This window comes from Taudactylus pleione, unplaced genomic scaffold (assembly GCF_031769625.1).
Source record: "Taudactylus pleione unplaced genomic scaffold, aTauple2 ptg000115l, whole genome shotgun sequence".
Classification (NCBI taxonomy): Eukaryota; Metazoa; Chordata; class Amphibia; order Anura; family Myobatrachidae; genus Taudactylus; species Taudactylus pleione.
This window is the reverse complement of record NW_028284517.1, coordinates 951,968-975,894: the sequence shown is the minus strand read 5'-3', so window position 1 is coordinate 975,894 and position 23,927 is coordinate 951,968. Positions and strand designations below refer to the sequence as shown.

Below are 23,927 nucleotides of genomic sequence, written 5' to 3'. Positions count from 1 at the left end.
GCTAAACACACACAGGGGCCTATTCATCATCACTTAACTGTCACAAAAGCAGGTAAAAAAGCACATTTTCACCTGCAATTGTGACAATTAAGTATTCGGGCCATTCATTAAGAAGGTGAAGCAGGAGATATCACAGATATCTCCTACTTACCTTCTGTTTGCTTAATGGCCCGCTGTCCCCATACACTAGTATCACAGATATCTCCTACTTACCTTCTGTTTGCGGAATGGCCCGCTGTCCCCATACACTAGTATCACAGGTATCTCCTACTTACCTTCTGTTTGCAGAATGGCCCGCTGTCCCCATACACTAGTATCACAGGTATCTCCTACTTACCTTCTGTTTTCGGAATGGCCCGCTGTCCCCATACACTAGTATCACAGACATCTCCTACTTACCTTCTGTTTGCGGAATGGCCCGCTGTCCCCATACACTAGTATCACAGATATCTCCTACTTACCTTCTGTTTTCGGAATGGCCCGCTGTCCCCATACACTAGTATCACAGATATCTCCTACTTACCTTCTGTTTGCGGAATGGCCCGCTGTTCCCATACACTAGTATCACAGATATCTCCTACTTACCTTCTGTTTGCGGAATGGCCCGCTGTCCCCATACACTAGTATCACAGGTATCTCCTACTTACCTTCTGTTTTCGGAATGGCCCGCTGTCCCCATACACTAGTATCACAGATATCTCCTACTTACCTTCTGTTTGTGGAATGGCCCGCTGTCCCCATACACTAGTATCACAGGTATCTCCTACTTACCTTCTGTTTGCGGAATGGCCCGCTGTCCCCATACACTAGTATCACTGGTATCTCCTACTTACCTTCTGTTTTCGGAATGGCCCGCTGTCCCCATACACTAGTATCACAGATATCTCCTACTTACCTTCTGTTTGCGGAATGGCCCGCTGTCCCCATACACTAGTATCACAGCTATCTCCTACTTACCTTCTGTTTGCGGAATGGCCCGCTGTCCCCATACACTAGTATCACAGATATCTCCTACTTACCTTCTGTTTGCAGAATGGCCCGCTGTCCCCATACACTAGTATCACAGATATCTCCTACTTACCTTCTGTTTCCGGAATGGCCCGCTGTCCCCATACACTAGTATCACAGATATCTCCTACTTACCTTCTGTTTCCGGAATGGCCCGCTGTCCCCATACACTAGTATCACAGATATCTCCTACTTACCTTCTGTTTGCGGAATGGCCCGCTGTCCCCATACACTAGTATCACAGATATCTCCTACTTACCTTCTGTTTGCGGAATGGCCCGCTGTCCCCATACACTAGTATCACAGCTATCTCCTACTTACCTTCTGTTTGCGGAATGGCCCGCTGTCCCCATACACTAGTATCACAGATATCTCCTACTTACCTTCTGTTTCCGGAATGGCCCGCTGTCCCCATACACTAGTATCACAGATATCTCCTACTTACCTTCTGTTTGCGGAATGGCCCGCTGTCCCCATACACTAGTATCACAGATATCTCCTACTTACCTTCTGTTTGCGGAATGGCCCGCTGTCCCCATACACTAGTATCACAGATATCTCCTACTTACCTTCTGTTTTCGGAATGGCCCGCTGTCCCCATACACTAGTATCACAGATATCTCCTACTTACCTTCTGTTTGCGGAATGGCCCGCTGTCCCCATACACTAGTATCACAGATATCTCCTACTTACCTTCTGTTTGCGGAATGGCCTGCTGTCCCCATACACTAGTATCACAGGTATCTCCTACTTACCTTCTGTTTTCGGAATGGCCCGCTGTCCCCATACACTAGTATCACAGATATCTCCTACTTACCTTCTGTTTGCGGAATGGCTCGCTGTTCCCATACACTAGTATCACAGATATCTCCTACTTACCTTCTGTTTGCGGAATGGCCCGCTGTCCCCATACACTAGTATCACAGGTATCTCCTACTTACCTTCTGTTTTCGGAATGGCCCGCTGTCCCCATACACTAGTATCACAGATATCTCCTACTTACCTTCTGTTTGTGGAATGGCCCGCTGTCCCCATACACTAGTATCACAGGTATCTCCTACTTACCTTCTGTTTGCGGAATGGCCCGCTGTCCCCATACACTAGTATCACTGGTATCTCCTACTTACCTTCTGTTTTCGGAATGGCCCGCTGTCCCCATACACTAGTATCACAGATATCTCCTACTTACCTTCTGTTTGCGGAATGGCCCGCTGTCCCCATACACTAGTATCACAGCTAACTCCTACTTACCTTCTGTTTGCGGAATGGCCCGCTGTCCCCATACACTAGTATCACAGATATCTCCTACTTACCTTCTGTTTGCGGAATGGCCCGCTGTCCCCATACACTAGTATCACAGCTATCTCCTACTTACCTTCTGTTTGCGGAATGGCCCGCTGTCCCCATACACTAGTATCACAGCTATCTCCTACTTACCTTCTGTTTGCGGAATGGCCCGCTGTCCCCATACACTAGTATCACAGATATCTCCTACTTACGTTCTGTTTGCGGAATGGCCCGCTGTCCCCATACACTAGTATCACAGATATCTCCTACTTACCTTCTGTTTCCGGAATGGCCCGCTGTCCCCATACACTAGTATCACAGATATCTCCTACTTACCTTCTGTTTCTGGAATGGCCCGCTGTCCCCATACACTAGTATCACAGATATCTCCTACTTACCTTCTGTTTGCGGAATGGCCCGCTGTCCCCATACATTAGTATCACAGATATCTCCTACTTACCTTCTGTTTGCGGAATGGCCCGCTGTCCCCATACACTAGTATCACAGATATCTCCTACTTACCTTCTGTTTGCGGAATGGCCCGCTGTCCCCATACACTAGTATCACAGATATCTCCTACTTACCTTCCGTTTGCGGAATGGCCCGCTGTCCCCATACACTAGTATCACAGATATCTCCTACTTACCTTCTGTTTGCAGAATGGCCTGCTGTCCCCATACACTAGTATCACAGATATCGCCTACTTACCTTCTGTTTCCGGAATGGCCCGCTGTCCCCATACACTAGTATCACAGATATCTCCTACTTACCTTCTGTTTCCGGAATGGCCCGCTGTCCCCATACACTAGTATCACAGATATCTCCTACTTACCTTCTGTTTGCGGAATGGCCCGCTGTCCCCATACACTAGTATCACAGATATCTCCTACTTACCTTCTGTTTGCGGAATGGCCCGCTGTCCCCATACACTAGTATCACAGATATCTCCTACTTACCTTCTGTTTGCGGAATGGCCCGCTGTCCCCATACACTAGTATCACAGATATCTCCTACTTACCTTCTGTTTGCGGAATGGCCCGCTGTCCCCATACACTAGTATGGGGACAGAATTCATCAAGCTCCGAAAATATAAAATTTCCGGGAGCATTCACCATCTTCCTATGGGAAGTAGGTCCGGGTTGCGAGAAGGGTTCCTTTCCGATCCCTCCGCCCGTCTGGCTCCTTCCGCCGGACGTCGGGGCTCTTGTGCGCATGCGTGACCTGTAGGTCGCACATGCGCACCGCCGTCACTGCTCCAACAGGAGCATTGAAAAGATTCACTGCTCCAAAAAGGAGCAGTGAAGCCGCTCGTGGGGGCAGCTGATTTCACATCAGCTGCCACCACGCCGGAGCAATGCTGAATTGCTCTGGTGGCCGCAGCAAATTAGAATGTTAATTATCGGACCCCAATAATTAACATCATGAATAGGCCACTTAGAAGTAAAATGCTTTTATTTTACATCCAGCTACAAGTAAATGTATAGCGTATCACAGAAAAACCTGGGATTCCTGCCAGGGCAGTTTTCCAGGATATCTCCAACACTCAGCTTTTGTGTGTGCATAGGCCACGTCACCGACATGTTTCATCATCAAGGATTTCATCCCTTGGATAAGTTCCCACTGTCCACCCAGTCTTTCTAGCAGGGCCCTCGGCCCTTTCTTCTCACTACATAATCACAGTATGTAATCTGAGTTCTATAATTATGTATTCATGTATATTTGTAAAGTTATGTGTTTTCTGTATTAGTGTGTTCAGTATCCCGAAAAAAGGGGATGCCGGTGCTTAGAATACCGGTGCTGGAATCCCGACACCTGTCAGAATCCCGATCGTTGGCATCCCGAAGGTAAGTAGCAGGGTTAGAGGGAAGGTTAGGGGTTAGGGTTATGTCACTAGGGGGAGAATTAGAGTTAGGCACTAGGGGGAGAGTTAGGGTTAGGCACTAGGGGGAGAGTTAGGGTTAGGCACTAGGGGGAGAATTAGAGTTAGGCACTAGGGGGAGAGTTAGGGTTAGGCACTAGGGGGAGTTAGGGTTAGGCACTAGGGGGGGAGTTAGGGTTAGGCACTAGGGGGAGAGTTAGGGTTAGGCACTAGGGGGAGAGTTAGGGTTAGGCACTAGGGGGAGAGTTAGGGTTAGGCACTAGGGGGTTGTTAGGGTTAGGCACTAGGGGGAGTTAGGGTTAGGCACTAGGGGGAGTTAGGGTTAGGCACTAGGGGGAGTTAGGGTTAGGCACTAGGGGGGGTGTTAGGGTTAGGCACTAGGGGGGGAGTTAGGGTTAGGCACTAGGGGGGGAGTTAGGGTTAGGCACTAGGGGGGGAGTTAGGGTTAGGCACTAGGGGGAGAGTTAGGGTTAGACACTAGGGGGGAGTTAGGGTTAGGCACTAGGGGGGGAGTTAGGGTTAGGCACTAGGGGGAGAGTTAGGGTAAGGCACTAGGGGGAGAGTTAGGGTTAGGCACTAGGGGGAGAGTTAGGGTTAGGCACTAGGGGGACAGTTAGGGTTAGGCACTAGGGGGGGAGTTAGGGTTAGGCACTAGGGGGGGAGTTGGGGTTATGCACTAGGGGGGGAGTTGGGGTTATGCACTAGGGGGAGAGTTAGGGTGAGGCACTAGGGGGGAGGTTAGGTTTAGGTACTAGGGGGAGGTTAGGTTTAGGCACTGGGGAAGGAGGGTTAGAGTTAGGGAGAGCTAGGATACCGATCGACAGGTGTTGGTATGCTAACCATGTCAGGATGCAGGCGTCGCGATTTCGTCTGTCGGGATTCCGAGTGCCAGCATCCAGTACCCATGTGCAAATTGTAGTAATTTCTATCCCTATGTACGGCACTACAGAATGCTTGTGGCACCATATAAATAAAAGATAATAATAATTTATATATATATTGATCATTTGTCTATTGTAACAATAATTCACTTTCCAAAATGTTTTTGTTGTAAATGAAAACAGCTTGTACCATTCACCCCTCCGAGAATTGAATACGCCCTCAATGAACTCTGTGTACGAGGATTCTTTGCAGATGGGGGAATTACTCTTGCGGATAAATTGTGAGTGCAGAATGTGTGTCTATAGCCAGTCTTGATGCTGGCCAAGGCCGCAGTGTAAATGTACATTATAGTGATGCAATACTCACACTGCTATATAACTATCCCCTGTGCTATGATACTATAATACAGGGTCCCCCAACCTTTTGTATCATGTACCTCCATTTAACTGCAACTGTATATTTAGTACTCCATGAAAAGAGACCTATGACCGGAACAAGCGAAAACTCTGTGGGTGCCCTTAGCGACGCCCCCACCCTCAAAGGCACCCCAGCTCCATAACAGTGAATGGATAGATAACATTTGGGCAGATTCAGAAATAGACGCCAGGGGCAAACGCAGGATTTTTAGGGGGGGTGTCCAATATATATATATATATATATATATATATATATATATATATATATATATATATGTATGTGTGTGTGTGTGACACACGCAGCAAACATGCACACATAACATACACACACAACATACTTGCATACATGCACATAGCAGACTTACACACACCCTAGTTGCCAGGCTGTTGCTCGGGTGGCCGTACTGATCCTCCCTTTTCCCTGGGACTCCTATGTCTCACACACATACATCCCAAACACCCTTCCCCCTCCAGGACTTCAATGTCACACACATACACACATACATACATCACACACACACACACAAACACATACAACACACATACCAACACTGGTAACAAGAGTGAACTGACCTGACTCTTCAGGGTTTGAGTCTCTCAGTGACTTGCCGCCTTCCCGCGCCGCGCCGCGCCGCGCCCAACAGCTCCTCTATCCCTCGTCAGCACTGTGGGAGTTCTCTGGAGAGACATCATGACTCTCCTTAAAGCCAGTGCGCCAAGCTGGAGTCGGGGGAGGCGGAGCTCACAGAAGGGTTGTGGATAGATCCCCTTCCGTAGATGTACCTATGGAAAGGGGATCTAGCATCAACCTTCACAGTAGTCAGGACAGCCGGGTGCGCCGCTGATATACACCACAGCGGGTGCCCGGCAAATACACATTGCAGCAGCTGCCGGGCAGACCTCTCTCCAGAGAACTCCCACAGAGCATTTCCCCCTCTGTACGGCCACCCGGGTTACAGCCCGAGACGGAGACAAGACTGTCTCCGTCTATAAAAAAAAAAATTTGGTTGGTCAGGGGTGGTTTCTGGGTACTCGGAAACCCCCCCTGCGTGCGCTAGTGGACGCACTACCGACATTGGAGAGATTTGTTGCTACTGCGCGTGTGTCCTGATTTGGTCTGTACAGAGTCGCTGCTGCGATTTAAGACACACGTGCCTAGAAGTGTATTTAAATGTAGAGGGCGTTCCTGAGTGTTGACATGGAGGTGTCTTAGTGCACACACCGAGGTGTTCTGTCTTATGGGTGTGTTATGGGAGTGTCGTGAGCGTGCCACATAGGAGGCCATACTTGTACGGAGAAACTACGCCTGCCATAGGGCTGGTGCAAGGTTTGATGGTGCGATCAATGGTGCATCTAAACATGCACCAATTGGTATTTCAGCTCCTATGGATGCTGACAGTGGGCAACTCAGTACTTGGACATTCGGATGTACGTATGTACACCAGGGAAGGGGAAGCAGTCGGGAAGCCTCTGGCTTCCCAACTGTCTAATCCCGGCAAGGGTTAAATGACAGGCATCAAAATCCCTAGGCCGGGAGCCCAACTCCCGGCATCCCAATCGAAGGTAAACCGGGCGCCACGCGGACAGCAGCAGGGGGGGTTAGGTTAGGGGCTCCCGGGGGGGGTTAGGTTTAGGCGCTTAGAGGGGGGATAGGTTAGGGTTAGGCACCCCTAAGGGTGGGTTAGGGTTAGGGGGGGAAAAGATTAGGGTTACTTAATTTTTGTCTTAACATTTGTCTGATATTTCCAGTGTAACAGTCTGCAGTACTATTAGGTGGTACACAGCACTGATTATTATTTCTAATAATACTAATATACACTGCAAATCACAGTTATATTGATAACAATAAATGATAATAGCAGTGTCACAGCTTGCCGCCACCTGGCTCATGTTTCTGTGTATAATAAATCTTTCTCACACAACTGCAGTAAATGCGACATTGTGGATCCAAACCTGAAACAGCAGCTATTCCTGTATAATACCCCAAACTTTGTGAAGAAAATTATCTCCTTATTTATGAGACCTATGGTAAGTAAAACTCATTTCTGCTGCATAAAGAGTATTGACATGACCATGTCCGGCCTCCATCTTGTTAATGGTTAGACCTCGTTAGTTTTATATCACTCATTCTGATAAATCACAGTAAATAATATCACTTTTCACTCAAAGTGACTACAGTTCAGTACAATTATGATTTTATTATAATTTCCACTTCATTTTAGGGGTGAGCGGGTTCGGATTTCTGAAATCCGAACCCCCCCGAGCCCCCCCGATCCGAGGCAGATCCGAGTCAGGCTCGACTTTTCCCGCCTGACTCGGATCTGAAATCGAGGCAAAACGTCATCATCCCGCCTTCCGAGTCTCGCGGGTTTTGGATCCTATATAAGGTACCCGCGTCGGCGCCATTTTCTCACTCGGCTGTGGACAGTGAAGAGGGAGGGTGGGAGTTAGGGCTGTGTAGTGTAGTGTAGTGCTGCTGTTGTCCACTACTTCAAAGTCCATAGGGGCAGGCTGTGTTGTGCTGTGCTGCTGTTGTTAATAGGGGCTGTGTCCACTACTTCAAAGTCCATAGGGGCTGGCTGGACTGTGTTGTGCAGTCAGTTCTCCATAGGGGCTGTGTCCACTCCAAAGTCCTGTGCAGTGTCCCAGTCCTAAAGGGGTGCTGTAGTGTTGTCCAGGGCGTGCTCTATCCATCAGGGGTGCTCCCCCCAAGTGCTAAAAAAATAATATATTTTCTGTGTTTGTGAATTGTGTGCGCAGTAGCCGCACGTGCATCAACAAAGTAGTGCCAAGCGTGCGCCTGTGTCATAAGTAAAGGGCCGGCTGGCTTGACCGTTAAGGGTGCTGTAACCCCCGAAAGTACACTCCAGTCCAAACCAAAAAAAAAATTATTTTCTGTGTTTGTGAATTGTGTGCGCAGTAGCCGCACGTGCATCAACAAAGTAGTGCCAAGCGTGCGCCTGTGTCATAAGTAAAGGGCCGGCTGGCTTGACCGTTAAGGGTGCTGTAACCCCCGAAAGTACACTCCAGTCCAAATAAAAAAAAAAATTATTTTCTGTGTTTGTGAATTGTGTGCGCAGTAGCCGCACATGCATCAACAAAGTAGTGCCAAGCGTGCGCCTGTGTCATAAGTAAAGGGCCGGCTGGCTTGACCGTTAAGGGTGCTGTAACCCCCGAAAGTACACTCCAGTCCAAACCAAAAAAAAAATTATTTTCTGTGTTTGTGAATTGTGTGCGCAGTAGCCGCACGTGCATCAACAAAGTAGTGCCAAGCGTGCGCCTGTGTCATAAGTAAAGGGCCGGCTGGCTTGACCGTTAAGGGTGCTGTAACCTCCGAAAGTACACTCCAGTCCAAACCAAAAAAAAAATTATTTTCTGTGTTTGTGAATTGTGTGCGCGTGCATCAACAAAGTAGTGCCAAGCGTGCGCCTGTGTCATAAGTAAAGGGCCGGCTGGCTTGACCGTTAAGGGTGCTGTAACCTCCGAAAGTACACTCCAGTCCAAACCAAAAAAAAAATTATTTTCTGTGTTTGTGAATTGTGTGCGCAGTAGCCGCACGTGCATCAACAAAGTAGTGCCAAGCGTGCGCCTGTGTCATAAGTAAAGGGCCGGCTGGCTTGACCGTTAAAGGGTGCTGTAACCCCCGAAAGTACACTCCAGTCCAAACCAAAAACAAATTATTTTCTGTGTTTGTGAATTGTGTGCGCAGTAGCCGCACGTGCATCAACAAAGTAGTGCCAAGCGTGCGCCTGTGTCATAAGTAAAGGGCCGGCTGGCTTGACCGTTAAAGGGTGCTGTAACCCCCGAAAGTACACTCCAGTCCAAACCAAAATAAAATTATTTTCTGTGTTTGTGAATTGTGTGCGCAGTAGCCGCACGTGCATCAACAAAGTAGTGCCAAGCGTGCGCCTGTGTCATAAGTAAAGGGCCGGCTGGCTTGACCGTTAAAGGGTGCTGTAACCCCCGAAAGTACACTCCAGTCCAAACCAAAAAAAAATTATTTTCTGTGTTTGTGAATTGTGTGCGCAGTAGCCGCACGTGCATCAACAAAGTAGTGCCAAGCGTGCGCCTGTGTCATAAGTAAAGGGCCGGCTGGCTTGACCGTTAAAGGGTGCTGTAACCCCCAAAAGTACACTCCAGTCCAAACCAAAAAAAAATTATTTTCTGTGTTTGTGAATTGTGTGCGCAGTAGCTGCACGTGCATCAACAAAGTAGTGCCAAGCGTGCGCCTGTGTCATAAGTAAAGGGCCGGCTGGCTTGACCGTTAAAGGGTGCTGTAACCCCCAAAGTACACTCCAGTCCAAACCAAAAAAAAAATTATTTTCTGTGTTTGTGAATTGTGTGCGCAGTAGCCGCACGTGCATCAACAAAGTAGTGCCAAGCGTGCGCCTGTGTCATAAGTAAAGGGCCGGCTGGCTTGACCGTTAAAGGGTGCTGTAACCCCCGAAAGTACACTCCAGTCCAAACCAAAAAAAAATTATTTTCTGTGTTTGTGAATTGTGTGCGCAGTAGCCGCACGTGCATCAACAAAGTAGTGCCAAGCGTGCGCCTGTGTCATAAGTAAAGGGCCGGCTGGCTTGACCGTTAAAGGGTGCTGTAACCCCCGAAAGTACACTCCAGTCCAAACCAAAAAAAAATTATTTTCTGTGTTTGTGAATTGTGTGCGCAGTAGCCGCACGTGCATCAACAAAGTAGTGCCAAGCGTGCGCCTGTGTCATAAGTAAAGGGCCGGCTGGCTTGACCGTTAAAGGGTGCTGTAACCCCCAAAGTACACTCCAGTCCAAACCAAAAAAAAAATTATTTTCTGTGTTTGTGAATTGTGTGCGCAGTAGCCGCACATGCATCAACAAAGTAGTGCCAAGCGTGCGCCTGTGTCATAAGTAAAGGGCCGGCTGGCTTGACCGTTAAGGGTGCTGTAACCCCCGAAAGTACACTCCAGTCCAAACCAAAAAAAAAATTATTTTCTGTGTTTGTGAATTGTGTGCGCAGTAGCCGCACGTGCATCAACAAAGTAGTGCCAAGCGTGCGCCTGTGTCATAAGTAAAGGGCCGGCTGGCTTGACCGTTAAGGGTGCTGTAACCCCCGAAAGTACACTCCAGTCCAAACCCAAAAAAAAATTATTTTCTGTGTTTAGCCGCACGTATATATCAAATCGATATGACATAAATGGAGGACCAAACTTTCTCCGATAAAAATAAAATAGAGAAAGATCAAGAACCACTTCCTCCTAGTGCTGAAGCTGCTGCCACTAGTCATGACATAGACGATAACATGCCATCAACGTCGTCTGCCAAGGCCGATGCCCAATGTCATAGTAGAGGGCACATACAATCCCAAATGGCAAAGTTCAGGAAAATGACCTTGAAAAAGACATTTAAATCAGCTGAAGAGAAACGTAAACTTGCCAATATGCCATTTACGACACGGAGTGGCAAGGAACGGCTAAGGTCGATCCCTAGTATGTTCATGACTAGTGGTTCAGCTTCACATGACGATGGAAGCCCTCCTCCCACTAAAAAAATCAAAAGAGTTAAGCTGGCAAAAGCACAGCGAAGAACTGTGCTTTCTAAGAAGATATCACAAATCCCCAAGGAGAGTCCAAGTGTGGTGGTGGTTGCGATGCCTGACCTTCCCAGCACTGGACGGGAAGAGGTGGCTCTTTCCACCATTTGCACGCCCCCTGCAAGTGCTGAAAGGAGCACCCACAGTCCACTTGCTGATATGCAAATTGAAGATGTCACTGTTGAAGTACAACAGGATGAGGATACTGGTGTAGCTGGCGCTGAGGAGGAAGTTGGCGAGGAGGATTCTGATGGTGATGTGGTTTGTTTAAATCAGGCTCCGGGGGAGACAGTTGTTGTCCGTGGGATGAAAAAGCCCATCACGGTCATGCCTGGGCAGAAGACCAAACATTCCACCTCTTTGGTCTGGCAATATTTCTATCCAAATCCGGACAACAACTGTCTTGCCATATGTACCATATGTAAAGGTGAAATAAGTAGGGGTAGGGACGTCAACCACCTAGGAACATCCTCCCTTATACGGCACCTGCAGCGCGTTCATAAAAAGTTACTGTCAAGTTCAGAAACTTTGGCTAAGACCGTAAGCAGTCCAGGGACACCTAAATCCCGTTGTCCTGTTGTATCCAAGCACCTGCAAACCACACCGTCAACTCCCTCCTCGTCAATTTCCTCCTTAGTCAGGATCGGAAGTAGTCCTGCAGGCCATGTCACTGGCATGACTGACTCTCCTATCCGGGATTCCTCTGGAGGATCCTGCATTGCTACGCCTACTGCTGCCACTGCTGCTGTTGCTGCTGCTGGGAGTCGTTCATCATCCCAGAGAGGAAGTAGGAACACCACTACTTTTACTAAACAATTGACCCTCCAACAGTCCTTAGCGAGGAGGATGAAGTACGACAGCAGTCATCCTGAAGCAAAACGTATAACTGAGGCCTTGACTGCTATGTTGGTGTTAGACGTGCGTCCGGTATCCGCCATTAGTGCAGTGGGATTTAGACAATTGATGGAGGTAGTGTGTCCCCGGTTCCAAATCCCGTCTAGATTCCACTTCACTAGGCAGGCGATACCGAGACTGTACAGAAACGTCAGAAAAAGTGTCCTCAGTGTCCTGAAATATGCCGTTGTACACAATGTCCACTTAACCACGGACATGTGGACAAGTGGAACAGGGCAGACTAAGGACTATATGACTGTGACAGCCCACTGGGTAGATGTATCACCTTACGCAGCAACAGCAGCAGCGTCACCAGTAGCAGCATCTCAGAAACGCCAGCTCGTTACAAGGCAGGCTACGCTGTGTATCACCGGTTTCAGTAAGAGGCACACCGCCGACAACCTCTTAGAGAAACTGAGGGAAATCATCGCCCAGTGGCTTACCCCACTTAGACTCTCCTGGGGATTTGTGATATCTGACAACGCCACCAATATTGTGCGGGCATTACATCTGGGCAAATTCCAGCACGTCCCATGTTTTGCTCACACAATAAACTTGGTGGTGCAGAATTTTCTGAAAAGCGACAGGGGCGTGCAGGAGACGCTTTGGGTGGGCCAAAAAATTTCTGCCCACTTTCGCCATTCAGCGACTGCGTGCCGAAGACTGGAGCGCCAGCAAACACTCTTGAACCTGCCCCACCATCACCTGAAGCAAGAGGTTGTGACGCGGTGGAACTCAACCCTCTATATGCTTCAGAGGATGGAGGAGCAGCAAAAGGCCATACAAGCCTATACATCCACCTATGACATAGGCAAAGGAGGGGGTATGCACCTGACTCAAGCGCAGTGGAGAATGATTTCCGTGTTGTGCAAGGTTCTCCAGCCCTTCGAACTTGCCACACGTGAAGTCAGTTCAGACACAGCCAGCTTGAGTCAGGTCATTCCCCTCATCAGGCTTTTGCAGAAGCAGCTGGAGAAAGTGAAGGAGGAGCTAAGATGGAGCGATTCCGCTCGGCATGTGGGACTTGTGGATGAAGCCCTTCATTCGCTTTGCCAGGATTCCAGGGTGGTCAATCTGTTGAAATCAGACCACTACATTTTGGCCACCGTGCTTGATCCTAGGTTTAAAGCCTATGTGGTGTCTCTCTTTCCGGCCGACACAAGCCTGCAGAGGTGCAAAGACCTGCTGGTGAACACACTGTCAGCTGAAGCTGAACGTGACACGTCAACGGCTCCTTCTTCATTTTCTCCCGCAACTGGGGCTGCCAGGAAAAAACTTAGGTATCCTAAGCAACCCGCTGGCAGTGATGCAGGGCAGGCAGGACCAAGTTTGGACATCTGGTCCGGACTGAAGGACCTGGCAACAATTGCTGACATGTCTACTGTCACTGCATATGATACTGTCACCATTGACAGAATGGTGGAGGATTACATCGGTGACAGCATCCAAGTAGGCATGTCAGACAGTCCATACCTGTACTGGCAGGAAAAAGAGGCAATTTGGAGGCCCCTGTACAAGCTGGCTCTATTTTACCTGAGTTGCCCCCCCTCCAGTGTGTACTCCGAAAGAGTGTTTAGTGCAGCCGGGAACCTTGTCAGCGAAAGGCGTAGGAGGTTGTTTCCACAGAATGTGGAGAAGATGATGTTCATCAAAATGAATTATCAGCTCTTCCAGGGAGACCAGCCTCCAGAAGGTACAGAGGGACCTGTGGTGGTGGATTCAAGTGGGGACGAGTTAATACTTTGTGAGGATGAGGATGTACACACTGAAGAGGGTGAGGAATCGGTGGATGAGGAGGATGAGGATGACATCTTGCCTCCGTAGAGCCAGTTTGTGCAGGGACACATTAATTGCCAGCTTGTTTTGTGGGGGCCCAAACGAACCAATCATTTCAGCCACAGTTGTGTGGCAGACCCTGGCGCTGAAATGATTGATTTGTTAAAGTGTGCATGTCCTGTTTATATAACATAAGGGTGGGTGGGAGGGCCCAAGGACAATTCCATCTTGCACTTCTTTTTTTTCTTTGCATTATGTACAGTTTGGGGCCTAGTTTTTCTAACTGCCATCCTGTCTGCCACTGCAGTGTCACTCCTAGATGGGTCACGTGTTTGTGCCGCCCACTCGTGTCGCTTAGCCTAGTCATCCAGCTACCTCGGTGCAACCTTTTGGACATAAAAACACTATTGTGAGGTGTGAGGTGTTCAGAATAGACTGGAAATGAGTGGAAATTAAGGTTATTGAGGTTAATAATAGCATAGGAGCAGAGAAACCAACAAATTCTGTGATTTTAGCTGTTTTTATGCTTTTTTTAAAAAAAATACAGATCCAAAACACAAAACCCAGAACCCAAAACACGGAAGGGTGGTTTTGGCAAAACCAATCCAGATCCAAAACACGAAGAAAGATCCAGATCCAAAACCAAAACACAAAACACGAAAAGTGGCCGGTGCACACCCCTACTTCATTTACATATTGTGCCAAATTCTCTGCATAATTGGTGCGTTAGGCAGAGGGTTGGTCCAAGTCACATGATTAGTTAGGATGTCGTTGTCAGTAATTTGGTTGCTCTCATTGTAATTAATACTTCTTCCTAGTTCCCGCGAATTGCAAATCACCTGGAAGCGCACTGTGGAGTGAGGTAAGATGGGGCTTTGTTTCTGACAATTACCCACAATGCTTTGCTATTTCCTGTAACAGTCACGGCAGTGACCCTGTAGGCACCATTTACTGCTCATTATACTACATTAAATGAGTAGAATAATATTGTCCCTGCTAATGCTGCCAATATCTGTGTTAGAAATTAATATTTGCACTCGTCAGATAATTAAATAAATAATGAATCTATCCATCTATAGATATTTGCATGTGTCTCAAAAGGGTTGGGTATGAATTACTGGCAGTCGGGATGCCAGCTGTCAAAATACCGACAGCGGCATCCCGATGCTCAGTATCCTGACAGATGTAGGTAATATCCTAATCCTCCCCCTTCTGCCTCTAACCCTAACCCTCCCTTCTTGCACCCTAACTCTCCCCTTTAGTGCATAAACCTAACCCTCCAAACTAATCCGAGCCTGCACATCCCTAAATTTAGACGCCTATGTTTAGTCCTGGGTCGGGATTCTGATGCTGGGATTTCAACAGCCGGCATCCCGTCCATCGGCATCATAACTACATTCCGTCTCCAAAGCCTAGGTAAAGTATTATAAACGTATAGGGTTAGCGCTGAGCTTAGCCTGACAGACCAATTGCTCCAGAGAAGTGCAGTGTATCTAGTCATCGGCCACAATGTCTACTTTCATCTTGTTGACATGAGAATGTGTCACGGCTGCCGACACTTGAGACTCCTGGAGGGAGGCAGGCCTACTAGGCACAATAAACTGGGGTGGTCTTAGGAATGACCTTTCCTTGAAACTCAGTAGCACAGGCTAAAAGTAAAATAGAATTTATTCACAAAAGAATTATAATCAGCAAGGTCTAATATAAAGTCTCAAACAGCACAGAGATTCATATATGCAATAATAAGTATAGGAGAGAATCCCCAAAATATATGCAGCCTTTAACACGTAAGAACTAACGTGGTAGAGAACCCAGAGTCCAGTAGGCTAACACCCCAGGATGGCATTGAGGACCTTGGCCAGGGTAGAACCCTGTAGTAATGGAAATCCGGAGCAGAGCAAGCCCTGCAGAATAATATAGTTCCAGGACGGAGCCGAGACCTGCGGTGCAGTGAGAGATGAAGCAAACTTGAGCCTTGTGGTATAATGTAGACGGAGTAGGATTAAACCCTGTAAGGTGATGAAATTCCAGAACAAGGTTGAGCCCTGCAATGTGGCCTGCAATGTGGCTAGAGTACGGAGCGGGGTTGAGCCCCGTGATGCAGAGAAGATTGTAGCAGGGTTGAGCCCTGTGGTGGGGCTAGGGTTCAGAGCGGGGTTGAGCCCCGTGATGCAGAGAAGATTGTAGCAGGGTTGAGCCCTGTAGTGTGGCTAGGGTTCAGAGCAGGGTGAGCCCCGTGATGCAGAGATGACACTGTAACGGTGCAGTTGACAACTGTAACAAGGATGAGTTCAATATCCACAGGAACGGAAAAATAACAGGCAAAGTAAATAGTGCTGCAAAATGGTGAAACTACAGTGATGGAGCAATAAGCAATACTTAGGCTATAGGAATGCTGGGCCCTATAGTGCAGCGGGTGACTGACATCAGAAGTTCATCTGGAATACAACAAAGTCCACAGCAATCCACAGGCACAGTGGGGATCTGGCAGGAGTCCAAGAAAAGACCTGAAAGCAATGTTGCACAGACACTGAGACACAGTTAGTAACAGGCTTTATACTAGAGGTCTGTGATCCATAGGAAGTTTCAGAACATGTGACCTAAATGGAATCAGGTTTGAAATAATGAGCAATCTAGGAATCCCACAACCTGACGACACCTGGAAAACAGATGATCACTTTAACACTCTATCCCCTGAATGAGAAGCATGCCAGCAAGCAGGATAGCTCCTCCAACGACCACAATAGAACTTTGGCAAAAGTAGTCTATCTTAATGTACTGAAATAGTCGCAGTCCTGACAGAATGTCTAAATGGTCAAAATGTCGACATCAAACATGTCAACATGGTTATAATGTCGACATCAAATATGTTGACATGGCTGTTATGTCGACATTGTTAGCATGTCAACATGTGAGTTTTGATTTGTGTCCCTAACAACAAAACAAACCCTAACAGCAACCCTAACCCTAAAAGCAACCCTGACCCTAACCCTAACAGCAAACTTTACCCTAACCATAACCTTAACAGCAACCCTAACCCTAACAGCAACCCTGACCCTAACCCTAACAGCAACCCTGACCCTAACCGCAATCCTAACCCTAACAGCAAACTTGAGCTTAACCTTAATAGCCACCCTAACCCTAACAGCAATCCTGACCCTAACAGCATTCCTGACCCTAACCTTAATAGCATCCCTGACCCTAACAACAATCCTGACCCTAACCCTAACAGCAATCCTGACCCTAACCCTACCAATAACCCTGACCCTAACAGCAATCCGGACCCTAACCCTAACATTTTGCAGGTGTCGACATTAATGTTGTAATTTTAATGAATGTCAACCGTCTGTTGTCGACATTATGAATGTCAACATTCTAACCGCTGACATCATGACTGCATACCGTCCAGAGATAATGGCGCCCTGGCCGTTTTACAGGTTTCCAACATCAAACATCAGATTCTGCTAAATTTAGAAATCATCTGTAGCTCAAACGCATTATGGGCCTTAGTTAGCATTGAACACATGTTGTATACTTTTGCCTAACAAGTGTAGAGATGCTGCTGACAATGGGCCTGATTCAGAGCCGGACGCAATTAGCGCTCGCTCATCCAGAAAATAGGGTTGGCTATTCAAATGAACTGTTCGCTCTTTGCGGTCTGTTCACGACTCTAGGTCTGAACGAGCGAACAAAACTTGCGGTCGTTTTTTGGAAAAATACGCCCCCTGGCCGCTCGCATCCTACGTCATGTCCGCTATTTATTAGATTAATCGAGTACATCGACCAGCGTATGAACTGCTCGCTATTCTTGTGGTTGGTTTTTGCTACCACAATCTTGCGAGCAGTTCTGGCTATAAAATAACCCAAGTGACGTGGTCAATGACGCTGCTGTTTTAATTATGCACACCCATAAAATGCCCGTTTTGACCTTTAAGCACGCCTGCGTTCGGATCTCCACTCCCCGTTTTCAAGCACCTTCCCCTGTTACCACCCACATATGCCTTTCTGTCACTCAAATTATCAGGCATTCGCTATTTTGCGAGCACATGAATTTCGACCGCACTGACTGGTTCGCACATGCGTATAACGATCCGTACGCATGCGCAGTTGGGCAAACATCGCTCGGAGCGAACGAGCGGCCGCTTACGAGTGGCTCTGAATCAGGCCCTATGCTCGTAGTAATTGCTGAAGTCACAGTACCCCATTTGTACACAATATAATACTGTAGTGAAGTGCCATATATACACAAGATGGTACAATATCACACTCTGCACTGAGGGCCTGATTCAGCAAGGATCGCAACTGCTAAAGTGTACTCAGACGGCCGACTGTTGCGTGCTGCGCATGCGTATGTATCACAGTACGTGTGCGCGAACCAGCCACTGCAATTGCAGTGACTACGCAGATCCATCGCATAGTGATTGACAGGAAGTACTGTTTGGGGGTAGTGATGGAGGTGGTGGTCGGAGAAGCACAGACGTGGCAGGGTGTGGATAAATTAGCCACTGAGATGGCATACGCAGCATAAACTCTCACTGTGTGCAGGAAAGTTAGCAATCTATTGGTAGGGTCAGACCTGCCCTAAATGTGCGAGTGGCTCTGATGTAATTCGATGTTACCGATGTTTTTGACTGGATTGCAAGGTATTACGGATGTGCGTCTGCATGTTGTCCGTGCGAGTGCTTTGCAACTGCAATAATTAGCATACTTTCGCAGCAGAACTAGCGATCCTTGCTGAATCAGGCCCTGAGAGTTGAGGCCGTGGGTGAGTTTGGCCTCCAATTTTGTATTTTCCTCTAGTAACAATTAAAAGTTATATTAATAAAATATTTAAAATAAAACAAATAAAAAAAAAAGGAAGGCGATAGAGAAACAGTACTGGATACAGGGAAATGCTGGTTGAAGCAAATCCTAAGAAAATATATTTCCTGAATGAATAACGAAGTGAGAGAAGAGCTGATACTATTAGTAAATGCGAAGTGAATGAAAGTGAAATTGTCTATGATGTGAGATCTCATAAATCCCCATCTGTCACCTGAATAATCTCTTTTTATTTTCAGCTCTGTGAAAGACCTGTGGAAACATTATACAGCAATTAAGGTAAAAATACACATGTGATGGTCTGTGGGCCTTATTCAAAGTTGACCACAACTGTAATTACTAAATAACATTTTCTGTACACTGTAATCTTGCTTTGAAGTCACAGTTGCAGCATTTTAACTGCATTTGCATAACTAGGCGTGTTTTAGACTAAATTGACCAACCAGATGCAGCCTACTGCCATCATCAGTTCACATCTTGCCCCGGGGTTTGAGCACTGTAAATCTGGGTACACACTGGAGCGACGGGCATTTGTTCTGACACCAGAACAATAGCCCGTGAACAGTGATTGTGCGTCCACACTGGACGACTTTAATGAACGACGGAACAATCACCATTCCGTCATTTATTGACAATGCCCTGGCCGCTAGCAATATCGCTAGGTTTGATGTCGAGCAAATAAAACCTGGCGACTGTCACTAGCGATCGCGGGAGCACGCAATCATGCAAACACACTGAGCGATGTAGGAGATATGTCGTTATGAAACGGCATATCGGCCGGACATCGCTCCAGTGTGTACCCGGCTTAAGTTAGGAAGTTGGATCTGCAACTTTTCACCTGGCCATTTTGATTACAGTTCGTGTCAACACGCCCACAGTATCCCCTTACTGTACTTTGGCCACATCTACACACCCACTGCAACCCCTGCCCCAAACCCCTTGTCTTAAGGAATCCCAAGTCCAACTTCCATATGTATAAATACACACATCATGATTGAAAAAAGCAGCAACTTGTGTTTGTGTCCAACTCTAAATAAGGCCCTGAATGTTATATGCTGCGTATAGTAGTTATAGGGTATGTACCTGGAGGCATTTCTAGGGTATGTTCTCGGTGCATTTGTATGGGTAGTACTGTATTCGGATGGAGTTGTAGGGTGGGGGGGGTGTATTTCTACGGTAAGTGTTGGGGTTCAATTTAAGAGTATGCACTCAGAGACAGCTGTAGGGTATGTACTCTGGGGCAGCTGTAGTGTATGTACTCTGGGGCAGCTGTAGTGTATGTACTCTGGGGCAGCTGTAGTGTATGTACTCTGGGGCAGCTGTAGGGTATGTACTCTGGGGCAGCTGTAGGGTACGTACTCTGGGGCAGCTGTAGTGTATGTACTCTGGGGCAGCTGTAGGGTATGTACTCAAGGGCAGCTGTAGGGTAGGTACTCAATGGCAGCTGTAGGGTAGGTACTCAATGGCAGCTGTAGGGTATTTACTCAGAGGCAGCTGTAGGGTATGTACTCAATGGCAGCTGTAGGGTATTTACTCAGGGGCAGCTATAGGGTAGGTAATCAAGGGAGATATATGGTATGTACTATGGGGCAGCTGTAGGGTAGGTACCCAAGGGCAGCTGTAGTTTACATACTCAGGGGCGGCTGTAGGGTATGTACTCAGGGGCAGCTGTAGTTTACATACTCAGGGGCGGCTGTAGGGTATATACTCAGGGGCAGCTGTAGGGTATGTACTCAGTGGCAGCTGTAGGATCTGTACTCAGGGGCAGCTGTAGGATCTGTACTCAGTGGCAGCTGTAGGGTATGTACACAGGGGCAGCTGTAGGATCTGTACTTAGAGGCAGCTGTAGGGTATGTACTCAGGGGCAGCTGTAGGATATGTACTCAGAGGCAACTGTAGTGTATGTACTCAGTGGCAGCTGTAGGGTATGTACTCAGGGGCAGCTGTAGGGTATGTACTCAGTGGCAGCTGTAGGGTATGTACTCAGGGGCAGCTGTAGGATCTGTACTCAGGGGCAGCTGTAGGATCTGTACTCAGGGGCAGCTGTAGGATCTGTACTCAGGGGCAGCTGTAGGATCTGTACTCAGGGACAGCTGTAGGATCTGTACTCAGGGGCAGCTGTAGGATCTGTACTCAGGGGCAGCTGTAGGATCTGTACTCAGGGGCAGCTGTAGGATCTGTACTCAGGGGCAGCTGTAGGATCTGTACTCAGAGGCAGCTGTAAGGGTCTGTACTCAGGGACAGCTGTAGGATCTGTACTCAGGGGCAGCTGTAGGATCTGTACTCAGAGGCAGCTGTAGGATCTGTACTCAGAGGCAGCTGTAGGATCTGTACTCAGAGGCAACTGTAGGTTAGGAAGTTAGGGGCAGCTGTAGGATCTGTACACAGTGGCAGCTGTAGGATCTGTACTCAGTGGCAGCTGTAAGGTATGTACTCAGGGGCAGCTGTAGGGAATGCACTCAGGGGCAGCTGTAGGATATGTACTCAGGGGCAGCTGTAGGGTATGTACTCAGGGGCAGCTGTAGGATCTGTACTCAGGTGCAGCTGTAGGATCTGTACTCAGTGGCAGCTGTAAGGTATGTACTCAGGGGCAGCTGTAGGATATGTACTCAGGGGCAGCTGTAGGATATGTACTCAGGGGCAGCTGTAGGGTATGTACTCAGGGGCAGCTGTAGGATCTGTACTCAGGTGCAGCTGTAGGATCTGTACTCAGGTGCAGCTGTAGGATCTGTACTCAGGGGCAGCTGTAGGATCTGTACTCAGGGGCAGCTGTAGGGTATGTAGTCAGGGGCAGCTGTAGGGTATGTACTCAGGGGCAGCTGTAGAATCTGTACTCAGGGGCAGCTGTAGGATCTGTACTCAGGGGCAGCTGTAGGATCTGTACTCAGGGGCAGCTGTAGGATCTGTACTCAGGGACAGCTGTAGGATCTGTACTCAGGGGCAGCTGTAGGATCTGTACTCAGGGGCAGCTGTAGGATCTGTACTCAGGGACAGCTGTAGGATCTGTACTCAGGGGTAGCTGTAGGGTCTGTACTCAGGGACAGCTGTAGGATCTGTACTCAGGGGCAGCTGTAGGATCTGTACTCAGAGGCAGCTGTAGGATCTGTACTCAGAGGCAACTGTAGGTTAGGAAGTTAGGGGCAGCTGTAGGATCTGTACACAGTGGCAGCTGTAGGATCTGTACTCAGTGGCAGCTGTAAGGTATGTACTCAGGGGCAGCTGTAGGGAATGCACTCAGGGGCAGCTGTAGGATATGTACTCAGGGGCAGCTGTAGGGTATGTACTCAGGGGCAGCTGTAGGATCTGTACTCAGGTGCAGCTGTAGGATCTGTACTCAGGGGCAGCTGTAGGATCTGTACTCAGGGGCAGCTGTAGGGTATGTAGTCAGGGGCAGCTGTAGGGTATGTACTCAGGGGCAGCTGTAGAATCTGTACTCAGGGGCAGCTGTAAGGTATGTACTCAGGGGCAGCTGTAGGATCTGTACTCAGGTGCAGCTGTAGGATCTGTACTCAGGTGCAGCTGTAGGATCTGTACTCAGGGGCAGCTGTAGGATCTGTACTCAGGGGCAGCTGTAGGATCTGTACTCAGTGGCAGCTGTAGGGTATGTAGTCAGGGGCAGCTGTAGGGTATGTACTCAGGGGCAGCTGTAGGATCTGTACTCAGGGGCAGCTGTAGGGTATGTACTCAGGGGCAGCTGTAGGGTATGTACTCAGCGGCAGCTGTAGGATCTGTACTCAGCGGCAGCTGCAGGTTAGGAAGCTAGGGGCAGCTATAGGACTGAGATTATATGTCACTCTACCTTCTGGGACATAAATTGCTGGCTGATTGAATTTAGAATAATTTGTGGGAACGTCTTGGCTATATATCTTTTTTTGACAATTTAATTTCTATTTTTATAATTGAGATAAACTTTGTTTTAATAAGGCACTTCTATTGTTATACATTTTTTTAAACACTGTAGTCTATATTTAAGTTAACTCAGTGCAGGTTGTTTGTTTGTTTGTAACGTTCAGATTTAGCTGAACTCAAAACTGTGCAAAGAGATCAACATTGGATGCAAAAGCATGACTTGGATAAAACTTGGTAAATCTATCGACAGAGGACCAAGTGGCCGCCTTGGCAGAGCGCAGGACACCGTCACCGATCTTGTTGAATGAGCAGTCATTCTGTCCTGAAACCGGCCATCCCGAGACAGAATAAGCCTGTTGAATCATTGACCTAATCCATCAAGCTATTGTTTGTTTAGTTTATTGCCAACCTCTCTTTTGCATATCATAGAGTACTAGCAAACTGTCCATTTTGTGTTTAAGTAAACTTGTAGAGCACGAAGAAGATCTGTAATTTCTAGCTGTCCAAGATCTGCATTGGATCCTGTAAAGAATGTAATTATTCTTTCTTGGTGGTGGAAATCTAGACACTGCTCTATCATTATGAAAACATAGACAAAGAGACCTGCATAATAAAGCCCAAGTTACAAGACCCATTGAGTAGAAGCGATAGCTAAAAGGAAAGTCACTTTCCATGTGGCAAATTTGAAATCAGTCCAGAGGTTCAAACGATGACTCTCTAAATAAGGGCTGAGAGAAATAGATTAAGATGCCAAAGTGGTGTGAGAGGGTTATACAGAGACTGGATATGCAACACACCCAGCTAAAGAAACAAAGCTGATAACTGTACTTTTAAAGAACGGAGCTGAAGCCCAAAATCCAATTTAGTCTGAATAAAAGAGAGCATAAGAGACAGCCTAAATATGGAGTTCTGAAAACCAAAATGTTTATGTCACACTATATAGGACTTCAAAACTCTAAGCAAGTTACATGCAAACACTGGTTTTCTAATTTGTATCTTCATCCGTACTACAGTACCTCATCCAATATTTCCCTGACCCTCAAGATCTTGACTTCCAGAGTCACACTGTTGAAGCCCAACAAGAACTGTCCTGGTGCCAAAATGGTCCCAGAGAGAGCAGATGTTCCCACATAAAAGACGCCAACCTGGACCTTCCACCATGCTGATTGCGTCAGAGTACAGAGTCAGAGTACCAAACTCTTCTTAGACAATATGGAGCCACAATAATTATTGTAACTCTTTCCCTCTTGACCTTTTTAGAACATGAGGGAACATTGTAATGGGAGCAAAAAAGATGAATCAACCTGATCACCCATTGGTCACCCATTAAACTGTCACAATGTCTACAAGATATGCCAATCGGCCTCTTGAGCAAAACATGGGCGCTTTGTTGTTGTGCCCGAAAAGCCGTCAGATCAATTTCCGGATAACCCCAATATTCCACCAGCAAGCTGAATACCTCCGGATGGGGAGATCATTCTCATGAAATGGCATTCTAAAACTCTCCCCTTAAGCAGACTTTCTCAGTACATCCATCACCTAAGGGGCCAGGG

General features: G+C 47.6%; 1 protein-coding gene across 1 annotated transcript in view; it reads left to right on the top strand.

The window, feature by feature from the left end:
- LOC148524863 (vitamin D3 hydroxylase-associated protein-like) overlaps window positions 1-23,927 on the top strand; it is a 79,576-nt gene that overhangs the window by 44,330 nt on the left and 11,319 nt on the right. Inside the window, exons 9-12 of the mRNA XM_088471626.1 lie at window positions 5,239-5,336; window positions 7,401-7,500; window positions 14,523-14,566; window positions 18,765-18,804. Of these exons, the coding sequence (XP_088327752.1) occupies window positions 5,239-5,336; window positions 7,401-7,500; window positions 14,523-14,566; window positions 18,765-18,804 (282 nt within the window). The remainder of the gene's footprint in view (window positions 1-5,238; window positions 5,337-7,400; window positions 7,501-14,522; window positions 14,567-18,764; window positions 18,805-23,927) is intronic.